This window comes from Dipodomys spectabilis, unplaced genomic scaffold (assembly GCF_019054845.1).
Source record: "Dipodomys spectabilis isolate Male_0828 unplaced genomic scaffold, ASM1905484v1 ptg000096l, whole genome shotgun sequence".
In the NCBI taxonomy this organism is placed as follows: domain Eukaryota; kingdom Metazoa; phylum Chordata; class Mammalia; order Rodentia; family Heteromyidae; genus Dipodomys; species Dipodomys spectabilis.
Genome location: NW_024870773.1, coordinates 31,927,390 through 31,941,649, shown reverse-complemented (window position 1 = coordinate 31,941,649; position 14,260 = coordinate 31,927,390). Strand labels below are relative to the sequence as shown.

General features: G+C 37.6%; 1 protein-coding gene across 1 annotated transcript in view; it reads right to left on the bottom strand.

Moving 5' to 3' along the window:
* Positions 1-459: 459 nt before the first annotated feature.
* Itgb1 (integrin subunit beta 1) overlaps positions 460-14,260 on the bottom strand; it is a 44,838-nt gene continuing 31,037 nt past the window's right edge. Inside the window, exons 13-16 of the mRNA XM_042685866.1 lie at positions 13,976-14,198; positions 12,384-12,616; positions 8,552-8,718; positions 460-1,702 (exon numbers count right to left, since the gene is read on the bottom strand). Coding sequence (XP_042541800.1) covers positions 1,637-1,702; positions 8,552-8,718; positions 12,384-12,616; positions 13,976-14,198 — 689 coding nt within the window. The 3' untranslated portion in view covers positions 460-1,636. The remainder of the gene's footprint in view (positions 1,703-8,551; positions 8,719-12,383; positions 12,617-13,975; positions 14,199-14,260) is intronic.

Sequence of the window (14,260 nt, the reverse complement as noted above, 5' to 3'; positions counted from 1 at the left end):
ATAATATCTACTAGTGAGCTTTTAAATAGTATTGTGAACTGTCTTGGGGTCAAGGTCTTACGGAAACATCTTTATCAAGGGAATCTGTAGTAACAGTCAAAGAACAGAAAAAATTGTAAGAGGCCAAGGAATTGTTCAGTTGTTCTGTTGGTTCCATGTGTCTTCAAAGAACCTCTGTGGGTATTATAAAGATACTTATCTCTGTTTCACTTCTCAATACATTCACAAGTCAATATTATGACAGACAGCATTAAGGAATTAATTCAGTTCTTTCAGCTTCCAACAAATGGATTTCTACAGTTAGGAAAACTGTTTTCTCAGATCTCAGCATGAGTAGCTAGGATTTCAGATGTGAGCCACCAGGGCCCCAGCTTTTATCAACTTCTTTAACTCATATGCCTTTGAATGTCCATAGTCTGTGAAATGCACTAAAGAGTCAAAACATCCAACATCCAATTAAAGTATTTTAGCCATTTTATTTAATAAATAACTTCAGTAAATAGCGTTGTAAAAAGTGAGTTAAAATTAAAAGGCACTTAAAACGAGAACATGAACAATAAGAAACAGACCAGCAACTGGCAGAGTGAGTGGGAAGCATGGCAGTCTGCTGCAGCACAGCTGAAGGTAAGACTTGCCTAGGTGATTGCTGCTGGATAAGCAGCATATATGTTCAACTTCACATCTTCATGAAAACGCAAAATTACAGCTAAAACTTCAAAGAGGAAGTACTGATAAAAAAAAAAAAAAAAGGCTTACCCCTAAATTGCAAACAGATACATTTGAAGATTAGGAGAGGTGATTAAAAGCACCAAATTAAACTAAAAAATAAAAAAAATCTAAAAGGTCCCCAGTCAGCAAATGCTATATAAGTTATGGCCTTAATGTAAATAGTGCTAAATCAAGTACTCGAGCAGAAAAGTTCCCAGGATTTTTATCCAAGGTTTGAATTTATAAAAAAGAAGGCATAAAAGTTACCAAGATTAAGTAACTCTTAAAATGGCACACAGGTTTTAAAGCTATCTGTTTTTCCTTCCTAACTCTGATTTCTTCCTATGGCTTTTTGTACATCAACTATTATAGTTATTTTACCAAAAATTCTTAACATACTGTGTTTCAGATATGTCAATCAGTCATGTCCAAATAGGCAGTTAGTGGAATAGATTGAAAACAAGCCAACACTAGCTAACAGGACTTGTACTTCCAATTTGGTGTAATTGAAAACTGGCATATCTGAAAATATGAAAATCAGTCTTAATGCATCATTAGGAGAGGCTAATCAAACATTCTATTAGCGGAAACTTATGGTGCTCCTTCAACTCTTGGCCTTTCCATCACGCTAGAAATGTCAGTAATCCAATGGTAGTTGGATTTCACCATCCAGGAAGAAGAGGTCAAAAAGGCACACTGTGACCTTAGCTGACAAGGATAACAATCCTGTCTCAAGTCTTTGTCAGTCCCTGGCATGGATTTTAACACATCATTTTCAAAATTAAAAAAAAAATAAAATTATACATATTATACATTTTCAAAACCTGCATATGAATAAAACCATGGCAACAGTGCCCTAAAGCTACCTTACTGTGACTACGAAAATTGCTACTTTGCATTCAGTGTTGTGAAATCTGACAGGTAGGACTCATTTTCCCTCGTACTTCGGATTGACCACAGTTGTCACAGCACTCTTGTAAATAGGATTTTCACCCTAAAAAAAAAAAAAAAAAAAAAGCTTAATCATTTACCCTATTAAAATCCTATATTATTACATCATAAAGTTAAACATTACAATCATTTAATGAAGTCATGTAAGAATTAATTTCTAAAAGACATTAATAATAATGGCTCATATAAAGAGGATAAGCTATGGACATCTGCTGCTAACCCTGTATCTGACAGGACTTCTTTCTTGGCTCCTTTCTCCACTGAAGGGTTGTTCTAAGAGTGTCTTCTATAGATGGTAAGACACTGCTGCCACCAGAGAGCATCCTTTGCACGTATTCGAAGGCCAATCTTTTGTTTGCTAGTATTCTATTCTGCTTCACTGGGACTGACTGCACCCAGGACCACTTGCTTGCTAGGAAAGCTCTCTACCACCTGAACCAACATTCTTTGTCTTGCTGTGCTTTTTTTTTTTTCTTTCTTTCAAATTAGGGTCTCACATTTTTTGTCCAGCAGAGTCTCAGACCAATGTCATTGTGTCACCACCTCCCAAGTAGATGAGCTTATAGGCATTGTCCACCACAGACATGCCTAGGTTTGAGATGCATTAACTCTGCCTAACAGAAATACTCTAAATCTACATATAAGATGCTTAACCAAACTAGAATCCTGGGCCCTGCTCAGGAGAATGAAGCTTTTGAGCTCTTGTATGGAAGTTACTGGTGCAGAGCTCCGCTTAGCCCATTAAGTGCCAGAGTGAGAGTACCTCCACCAATTCCCAAATTGCTGAAAATGTTAAATTCCATTCTTCCTCAAATGACAAAGATGATAATGGTGTTCAGCACCATATTACATCTAAATAATAAGAACTGTAGGCCCAGAAGTGACTCTAAGCCATCAATACAAGATTATTTCAAGAACCAAAAATGCACTGACAGTGATGCTTTAAGCATAAATTTAGACACAGACCTTACTTCTGCCCTAATAGACAACAAAGTTTGATGAATGACAGATATGAAAAGGGGAAAATAGAATATGGGACTAATCATAGGAAAGAAAAATAAGATTAGGTGTATTTTCATAGTGAAATTGACTACAGATAAATTATTGAAAGGTAAATAGTTATATACACAAAGTCAAGATGAGGGAAAAGAATGGCACACTGATAGAATGCACATCAATGGAGAAATGCATGCAGTTCACAAGTTTTAAGTATGTGCAATACATGGGGAGGGGTATGTTTTGAAGTTTCTAGAATGGAAAGACAACAAAGAAGTCTGTACAGCAGCTAAGGCTGGATCCTGTAAGGCACCAAATGAGCCACTGGGGTTTCAGCTCAGCAGCTGTGTGAACACAACTTAGACCAAGATTATCCCCTTGCCCTAGCCTCCAGTCCTTCACTCCTCAAATTACAACTAACTAGTTGTTTCTGAACATAAAGAAATCAGAAACCCTCAGACAAATAATCTATCATCTAGATGACAAAGTCATCAGAACGTTATTGTAAGCTCTAATTTTACCTGAAGCTAATACTTGCTATACTTTTTAAAATAAGTCAACAAACCGGATCCTAACAACTGCTTAGAAAGTTAAAGAGTGCACATACAACAGACTCATTATTTCCACCCTTCTATATCCACCTGAAGCTAGTACTGCTTGCTATTCTTTCAAATGGTGGGATCCATAAAGTACCACTTAATTAAGCTTCTTTCAAAAATGCATTGGATAAATGGAATTATTTTTGGCATCTTCCCAGCCTTCCTCTTCTCTAGTTGGTACTAGGACTTGAAGAAAGGGCCCAAGCACTATCCCTTAGCTTTTTCATTCAAGGTTGGAGCTCCTCCACTTGAACCACAGCTCTGCTTCTGGCTTTTGGCTGGTTAAATGGAAGTAAGAATCCAACCGACTTTGCTGCCTGGGCTGGCTTCAAACCATAATCTTCAAATCTCAGCCTCCTGAGTAGCTAGGATTACAGACATAAGCTAATTGGTGCCCGGCTGTATCCTTATTTTGAGCTTTAAGAATTTTAAGGAAATGACCCCCCAAAAAAGCAAATATAAAGAAGAACCCAGCATGAGTACAAAATATGATTTTATATGCAAGAACTTACCTTTGGAGAACTTTGGTTTGTCATACACAAAAACTTATGTTTATTATTTCAAAGACCATCCAAACAAAAGTTTAACATGCAAGGTTAGAGGTAAAATTACACTGTCTATATTAGGCAGCAGCTTAAATGGAGGTAAACTAACATAATTTAGATTAGTTTCCATCATTCAGAATGCAATCCCACCCCACCAAAAAAAAAAAAAGTATTCAAATCTAGAAGGCAGGGTTGTATTCTCTGATAAGGACCTCTACTCAAAAAAACATTCTTGACAGTGGTGACTTTAAACCATTTCTACTCTCTTACCTTCTGTTCACAATGCAAACTGTGAGATTTAAGATCTGCATTTAAGTTTATGTAACAGCAAGAGATAAAGGACTAATTTTTCTAATGTGTCTACATGAGTCTCACATGCTAAAATAACTACAGTGCCTATTAATGAGAATGAAGTGTCTATTAATGACTGGAAAACTTTGTTCTACATTAGAAAAGTGTTTTATAAGCCAGGATGTACTCTTCTTTTTTGGGGGGGGAAAGGGGTGATACTGGAGTTTGAACTCAGTCTCTCACGCTGGCACTCTACAATTTGATCCACATCTCCAACCCTGCGTTTAGCTAGTAATTTTAGGTGATGAAGTCTAGTGAACTTTTCTGTCCAGGATACCTTAAACTATGATCTTTCAGATCACAGCCTTGAGAATGGCTCTAGATTACAGGTATAAACACCAGCATCCAGTTTTACAAATTCTTAATTTCTACTTAATGGTTTTGAGAAAAGATAACCTGAGATAATGTGTAGCCATGAACTTGCATGAAATTTTGTTACACAATAACACATAACAAAATTTTTACCAAACATCTGCCACTTGAGTTACAGGAAATGCTTATTCTAGATGAAAAAGAAACACTTCAGCCAAAATCTAAGTGAATGATATGACTACCACGCATGAATAATAATTATTTAATGATTTCCTGCAAACTATCCTTAACATACAGGAAGGGTCTTGTGAGAAATACCTTATGACTTGTTAGCATTTAACTGCTTCTGATAAAGAAAAAAAAATCCCAGTAACCAATGTATCTCTTAAATATGACTTTCTACAAAGTATCAGATAGATTAGTCTTAATTTAACTTGGTAAAGTTTTATGATTGCTTAATAATAAAAATAAGATATGGCAAATTAGGATTCCTTGTATTATTGGTCATTCCTTTATCCTGTAAAATATGAAGCCGTGTTTTGGCTTTTATTTGATCCTTCCTTCCTTCCTTCCTTTTTTCCCTCCGTCCCTCCTTTCTTTGACCCTCCACTCACGCCTCCCTTTCTTGATTTTTGATTGTTTTTCAGTGCTGAGTATCAAACCCAGAGCCTCCCTCATCCTTCTACTTCATCAGCTCTACTGCTGAGCTCCAACAGTAAATAAATAAGTGTAGCTGCAGTGTCGAGTTCCATGTAATAAAAGTGTAATAAAATGATTCCTCATGCCTTCTGGCACAGAAGTACTGTTTCCCTGAGTTACAACAAACTGCCAGAACTCTATATAATACAGTGAGTGATGACCTACCTTTCCCCAACCAGAAAATGGCAGCTTCTAAGTATGAGACTCCGAACTTATACGGCAAAGCCTAGGAGCGTGGACCCTGGAGTCCAACTGCCTGGATCTGAATTTTACTTCTCCCACTGCCCAGTTATGTGAACTTAGTCCAGTTAGCTAATCCATCTGTGCTTGTTTTCTACGTGGGAGGCAGGAATAAAAGTAGCTCCTATTTTCATTAAGAACATCGAGTATTAGTTATCAGTTTTTTATTTCTTTTTTGCCAGTGTTGGGGCTGGAACTCTGGACCTGGGCACTGTCTTTGAGCTCTTTTTTGCTCAAGGTTAAGTGCTCTACCAATTGGGCTACAGGTCCACTTCTACCTTTTTCTGTGATTTAATTGGAGATTTAAGAGTCCCATGGACTTTCCTGTCCAGGCTAGATTTGAATTGTGATCCTTAGATCTCAGCCTCCTGAGCAGGTAGAAAGAATGACAGGCATGAGCTACCAGCACCCAGCAGTATTAGCTAGTATTACCATAAACTACACTACCAATACCTTCATGTTCTACAAAGTATGGTGGTGATGAGGAAAGCTGAATTCTCCATGGGCCTATCACAATGAAATCAGCTGGAGAACAAAAGCAGGGTTCTGTCACTAGTTTGGAGAATTTCGTTCTAAGTAAAATTTTTTTAATGAGTTTTAGAAAGCTTTTCACAAAATTTCATTAGTAAAGCAGTTTGAAATGATGGTCCACTAGCTATAGAAGGGAAACAAAAAATCATCCATTTAAGCTTGGAAAACAGGATGCAACTGTGGAATTCATTTTTTTTTTTTTGAGATAATGAATCACTAGGCCCCCTCCCAAGCTATCCTAGAACTTGGGATCCTTCCTTCTAGACTCCTAAGTACTAGGATAACAGGAGTGCACCATCCTACCTAGGAAAAACAATGGAACTTTCAGCGAAGACTGTGCTTTGTTTCTCTTTCAAGTCTTTGTGTTAACCAAGCACCAGTGACTCATACCTAGAATCCTTGCTACTTATGAGACTAAGCTCTAGAAGCTCAAAGTCAGACCAAGCAGAAAAGAAAGTTTGCTAAGACTCCATTCCCAAAATTAACCAGCAAAATATACCACTGGAATCATTGTTCAACTGATTTGTAAGCCTATCAAACATAATGCCCTAAGTTAAAATTCCTGTACTGACAAAGTTATTTTGTAAAAAATTCCCATCTTAGGGGCTGGGAAGGTGGCTCAGTGGTAGAGCACTTGCCTTGCATGCCTGAGGCCCTGGGTTCGATTCCCTAGCACCACATAAGCAAAAAGAAAAAAGCCGGAAGTGGCGCTGTGGCTCAAGTGGTAGAGTGCTAGCCTTGAGCTGAAAAGCTGAGGGACAGCGCCTAGGCCCAGAGTTCAGGCCCCACAACCGGACCCCAAAAAAAAAAAAAAAAAATTCCCATCTTAGATTTGAAAACCAGAATCATTCAATTGAACACACACACACACACACACACACACACACACACACACACACACACACACACGTGCATGCGTGCCCCACAGCTCCCAAGTGTGTAGAGGAACATCACTGAACTCAAGGCCTGGTGCTATGAGGCGAGCTCCTAATCCATCTTTAGTTCATTTTTGGGGGGATAGTTTCTCATGCTACTTTGCCCAAACTGGTGTTGAAATGGGATCCCTTTATCTCCACTCCTCAGCAGCTGAATTTTAAGTTACGATTGAGAATTTTAAAAAAAAAACAAAAACTCAAAGTCTTTCCAGAACTAGTAACAATGATATTGTAGTTATAAACTATGCAGAGATTACAGTATGTTCCATTTTTATAATTTCAAATCTAATTTTTAGTACTCAACCATAAAGCGTAACAAATCATTTGTGATATAAAGATAAGATTACCTAATACTGTTGGGAATATTATAGCCACCCAACCCAATCCTGACACAGGTGTAGAAACTGAACCTCAGGAGGTAAGTGGAATATTACTAAGTGGAATATTACCCTAGGCCTGTCTGATTACAAAGCACTAAAACAAAGCTGCTGCTTCTACCTCTTCTCAATTATTCGAAATCTTTCTAAGCACCAAGTCAACAAGCAGTAAGAAAAGCCACAAGATAGCTATAATCCAGACAGCTTTTTAAAAAGTAGCAACAGTGGTAAGAGAGACACACAGTGCAGTAAGGAAAAGATAAAAAGGTTAACATGCAAAGACACAAAGGGAAAAGAAATACGAACGGCAACTTAGAGACCAGCTTTACGTCCATAGTTTGGATTCTTGAAATTATTTATAGGACTCTTGTAAATCGGGTTTTCTTGCTAAAGTAAAAGAAATAGTTTCTAATGATTTCATCAGAAAGAAAATTAAGTGTTTAAACACTAAAAACAGAACTTTTTATTATTTCTACAATTCCTGAAATGCAAATACTTGAGAAATAGTAATGACCTATCTTTACAGTCTAGACCTAATGATACAATAAATTACATATGATACTGGATGTTCAGTGTTTAGCACCTATGATAAAAGAGACTGAGGATTCTCCATGCCTTCTTGTATCAAAAGATGAATACAGGAGGGCCATATGCCCAACTTTGAATCCATACCAGAATCTACTAAATGCTAGCACAAACTTTCCAGTCAAATTTTGTAAACTGCTTTCAAACAGCAATGTTTAATAAGATTTAATTTACACAGAATAAATTATACCGTAAGTTCAGAGTTCCTTGAGTTTCAAATGCATACAGACAGAGATCATGTCAAGAAAATTGTGGTGTCCTCTTCTCTGTTCAATCCTTTGCTCCCTCCTGCCCAAGCAACCCTTGACCTGACTTGTTTTCTGCTGATTATTCTGGAAATGGAATTTAACAGATTCTGTGGCTGGGCTGATTTCTCATCATGATGCTCCAGATCTGAGCGTCCTGAGTAGCAAGGATTGTAAGTGAGAGTCACTGGCACCCAGTTTTATGTAGCTTTTAAATATGGTACTTTCTTCTTTAGGTTCAGGGGTGGAGGGTGGGGGACTCACTGATTTGTTTGCTACTGGTAATGAGAGTTGAGATTCCACTCCACTTTATTAAAAGAGTAGATCAGCAGATTTAGTTTAAATCTATTAAAAATGTTCCAATTCAAATTCATTAGGGAATGAGTTATTTAAAGAGGGCTTTAATAAATAGTCTTAGCAATAAGAGGCACATTTACTTTTTAAGTCACCTTAATTTTTAGTTGCTTTGCAACTTACCGTGTCCCATTTAGCATTCATTTTCTCCTTTTCAAATTTAGCAAATTCCCGTCTGTCATGAATTATCATTAAAAGCTTCCAAATCAGCAGTAAGGCAAGGCCAATCAGCACAATTCCAGCAACCACACCAGCTACGATTGGAATGATGTCTGGACCAGTGGGGCAATCTAGGAGAGAAGGAGAAGGATGATAACCATGAAAGGTCGTGGGTAAGTACAAAGTCCAACCACAACCACAAAAAGCTGAACACAGTCTTATACAATAAATAGTGCTTAAAACTCAAGGTAAGTGAGAACATACTATCTCAAACTGTTAAGAAGCTAACAAGTGACTTTACAACATTGTAGGATACATGATCAATAAAAATCATGGGAGTGGTACTTGTTTGGATTCTGTTTTTGTACGATTCGGGCTTTACATTTGACTGGGCAGGCCTTCTACCACCTTACCCAGGCCTCCAGTCCTTCTTGCTGTTTTTTGACACAGAATCTTGCTTTTTGCCCAAGAAGGCCTACACTATCATCTTGCTATTTATATTTCCTGATCCAGCTGGAATAACAGACACATGTCACCAATAGCTGGTCAGAAAAATCCAGGTATTTCCTAAAACATGCAAAACATTTATTTCTAAAAGAGTGCAAATTTATGCTGGGCGCCGGTGGCTCACACCTGTAATCAGGAGGCTGAGATTTGAGGATGGCGGTTCAAAGCCAGCCGGGGCAGGAAAGTCCATGAAACTCTTATTTCCAATAAACCACTAGAAAACCGGAAGTGGCGCTGTGGCTCAAGTGGCAGAGCGCTCGCCTTGAGCTGAAGAGCTGAGGGACAGTGCCCAGGCCCAGAGTTCAAGCCCCACGACCAAAAAACAAAAAAAAGAGGGCAAATTTAGACTTTAAAATATCACCTAAAGTCATGTCAAAATCCTCCAAAGTTTACGTATAATCATAGTAAAGTATCAAGATTTTCCACTAAAAACTCTTAATCAAAGCTAAAACAATTCAAAAAGATCTGGAATATGGAGAACGTCCCATGTTCACAAATTAGAAGATATCCTGCTTTCACAAAGTCAACTATCCCTACTTTGGAACTCAAACAAGTCCCAATCAAAATCCTGGAAGAGATTTTGCAGGAATCAACATGTCAATTCTAAAATACATATGGGGAGTAGAGAAATGGATAAATGATGGCCTAGAAACAGATGGGCTGATGGAACCCACATCTATGGCCAACTGAGGTTAAACAAGTATTAAGAACACACACTGAAAAAAAAACGAGTTGTCTTAAATGGTGCTAGGAAAAATCAGACGTCCACATATAGAATAATAGAAATAAAAATCAAGTCACAATGAATTCAAGACTTAAAGGTAAGACCTACGTGATGGAACTTTCAGAAGAAAATACATGGGCCGTAATTCAGGACACTGTAATAGGCAAGGTCTTTTTGGAAAAGACCATAAAAACATAGGAAATAAAAGCAAAACTAGACAAAACTAGGTTAAATTTCAAAGTTTTTGCATAACAAAATAAGTTAAAAGATAAAGAAGGAACTGAGACAATCTATAAGATGGAATAAAATATTAAACAAACTATACATTTAACAGAACACAAAAAACTCAAAAGCATCAACAGCAAGTAAGCTGTACTAGAAGGGTAGGGTAGTGGGGAATGGATGATGGGCAATAACAGCAGGCCAACCCAGGCAAATAGTTGACACACCATCTCAACCAACAATCTGAGTGTGGTAGATCATGCTGTCATCAAAGCTACCGGAGACATAGCTAGGAGGATCAGTCTGAGCTTTGGACCTAGGCGGAGAAAAATGTGAAATGCTACCCAAAAAGCACAACAAAAAAGAACACTGGGGTTGTGGATCAAGTGGCAAAGTGCCTGCCTAGCAAATACAAGCCTTATCTTCAAACTGTAGCCCCACAATAAATACAAGTACACTGAAAGTTTTCACTAAAGAAACAATGTTTGAGTAGCTATACTGAACATGATTTAAACATTATAAAGTATGTGCACACACCAAAACATCACATTACGTTAATCTGTAAAAACTGTTTTTTATATCAGTTAAGAAATTATTTAAGTGATAGATTAAAGAAATAAGCCTCTATTTACAAGATCACTCAATTTACACAAAAATAGAAAAAGGAAGTGGTATTGAAAATATTAGCCAATCATACGTAAAACAACCAAACCTTACTCCAAATTCAAAGATGAACTCATATAGCTTACAGGTTCTAAACTGTAAATCCGGGAAATATCAAACTTTAAACATTTACAAGCTCCAGTTAGGAAATGATGTTCTTAATTATAAACAACCTCCATAAAGAAAAAATGAGGGGGCTCAGAGGTAGAGTGCCTGCCTCAGCATGCATGAGGCCCTGGGTTCGATTCCTCAGCACCACATAATCAGAAAAGGCTGGAAGTGGCGCTGTAGCTCAAGTGGTAGAGCACTAGCCTTGAGCTGAAGAGCTGAGAGGTAGCATCCAAGCCTAGAGTTCAAGCCCCACAACCATCAAAAAAATAAATAAATAAAAGTAGAAGTGCCAAATGATCCAACATTCTCACTGGCATTTATGGAAAAAATGAAATTAAAAAAAATAACAACAAAAAAAAGAATAGCACACAAAACTTCCTGGGCTGGTAGTGTAACTCAGTGGATCACTCCCATGGACCTCATTCAATATTAATACCGGGGGAGGGGAGGGGAGAACTTGTGATGTTCAAAGACAGGACTAAGAAAACAGGACCTTTATAAAGTTTAGCAGTTTCCCATTAATTAAGTCTATCACCTTTTCCAATATGCTCACAAAAGCTATCTGCTAATATAGAAACTTTAGAAAAATCTACTAGAAAAAGCTAATAAATCAAGATATAAACATGTTTCATTTCCTGAGCAGTTGAACCAATTCTACACTTAACAATATCCTCAGGATCCTCCCCCATGGTATAACCTGTTTTCACTGTATTTAACGTTGGTATAATTTGCGGAGGGGAAGGGAAAAAACAAATTGTTTAAATAGGGATACAGGTTGACCCATTGCTATGTTGAAAAACGAACTTTACAATTTAGGTAGGAGTGGGGCGCGGGGCGGTGGGGGGGGGTGGTGAGGGGGGAGTGTAGTTGTAGAGATGGGAGGGAAGGGATAGTAGGGGAAAAGCAAAAGGAGGAGGCAACAGTGCTTGATAAGAAATGTACTCATTATCTTGCTCATGTAATTGTTACCCCTCCGTACAGTATTTTCACAATAAAAAACATTAAAAAGAAAAACAATATCCTCGGGGTAACTGTTCACAATATAATATACTCATTACCTTACTTACATAACTCCTAACTCCCCTGTTTATCACCTTTACAATAAATTTTAAAAGAAAAAAAGAAGGAATTAGGCAAAAAAGTTGAAAAGTAAACAGTAGCTGGTGGAGAATCTGTTATCATAATAAAAATTTTAAGATTTGAGGGGAAAAAAACCCCACAATATCGTCTAGCAAACTATGTTTTAAATCAAGTTCTAACTTAAGTATCATCAATTGAGGACTGATAGTCAGGCTTGAGTCTAAGTGCCTTGAACAGACTAAACACTGCCCAGACTAAATAGACTACTTATCTAAATATCTAAACATTCCTATCAGAAAACTTAAAATTGACTCTTGATTCCTTATTTCATGGTTAAAAAGTATTTTAAGTTTTGAAAAAAGAAAAATTCCCTAAATTGTACCTTACAGAGTTGGAGTTTGTTTGCAGATATTAGGGAATCTGACAATAAGATGGATAGTCAAAACAACATATAAAAGAAAATGAATGTATATAATTATTGGGTTCTACCTGGAGTCTCTACAACATGAACAATGGCTTCATTATTCTCGTTCACTGAGTAGGTAAAGTAGAACCAGCAGTCATCCACATCCTTCTCCTTACAGTGGGTCACAGGGTACACCTGGACAGGCTGGGGCAACTTGTCCCGATTTTCTACCTTAGTCAGGTTGAAATGTGAACACTCCTGTGCACACGTGTCTTTCTTTTCTCCTTTATTGAAGGCTCTGCACTGAACACATTCTCTGTCAAAACAAAGGATATTTAAATGTACTATTTAAGAAACATTTTGCATGCTAACCCCGTGACATTAATGAACCAAGAACAATGAAAGAGGATTTGAATAAACATGGAGGCAGAGTACGTTTTTTGAATGGGAAGTGTAGATTCCAGCTTCCATCAGTAATCTGCATGAATACAGCTAATATCAATGAGGTGGCTGGAAAAGCTACAGCCAAAGGGGAAAGGGTACATGAGGTCTCTCTCTGCATTCTGCCTCCAACAAAGCTGACTTAGGCAAATGGGCTGCCTTTGCTGACCATGTGAATATGCTCTCTTTGTAAGGGTAAAAGAACCTGCACTTTTTTTTTTTGGGGGGGGGGGGGGGGGAAGAAGAGGGTCCAGTCGTGGAGCCTGAACTCTGGGCCTGGGTGCTGTCCTTCAGCTCTTCAGCTCAAGGCTAGCACTCTACCACTTGAGCCACAGCGCCACTTCTGGCTTTTTCCTTTTTGCTTATGTGGTACTGAGGAATCGAACCCAGGGCCTCCTGTATGCAAGGCAAGTGCTCTACCCCTGAGCCACCTTCCCAGCCCGAACCTGCACTTTTTATTGTACCTTTCACCTCCTCCTTAAAATTAGCCTGAGATCTAAGTATTTGGGTTCTGAACCAATCTGGGCAGATAAATCTTAGAGATTCCTATCTCCAGTAAAACAGCAAGATGATAGAAGTGGGAAGATGTCTCAAATGATAATGGAGTTATAGCCCCATTAAGTGGCATAGAAAAAAATAAGTTAAATTTTAATACCAATAACCAATCTTGTTAGACAATACTAGCAATTACATATTTTTGACTAATAAAAATTGCTTGTTTCTAAAAAAACTACTTCCACAAATGAAATTTTAATAGAATTCCAATAAATAATAAAAATAAATTCAATAAACAGATCATAAAACAAGGTCTGTAATATATTAAAATGATAGCATAAACCAGAACTTAAAAGTATTATTATTGGATCAATTATAATCAATCAAGGGTAAAACCTTTAATTTTGCTGAGTTAACATTGTAAGTGGGCCAGAAATATTCCTCAGCAGTAGAACAAAAGGCCCTCACCTGGTTTAATCCCCAGCACCATTAAAAAAAAAATGGTAGCAATGATAATTTAATAAAAGTAACCACACAGATTCAATTATATAGCAATTTCCTATCAAAATAATAGCACAGTTCTCAGATGACAAACATACACTAGATAATGAGGAAGACATTTTGGGGGCATTTATTTATAGTACAACATACCAGCACTTGTCCTGGCTTTAGTGATAACTCTAATACATATTAGGTGAACAAAGACAAATACAATTTCAAGTAATTAGGAAATGCTTACTTATGCTCAGCACAAACACCAAGGCAGGTCTGACACGTCTCACAAGTTTGACCTTGAAACTTTGGGTCTGTACACTTGCAGACACCACACTCACAGATGCCCCGGCCATTGCAGATCTGTCCATTTACTGCCGTGCATGGACCAGTATCCAAAGAGCAGTCACATGCGCTCCCAGTGTAGTTGGGGTAGCACTCACACACACGACATCTACAAATTCCATTTCCTGCAATTATAAAGACCATTTCTCAAAATAATCACAAGCATAAAATATCACAGCATTTACTT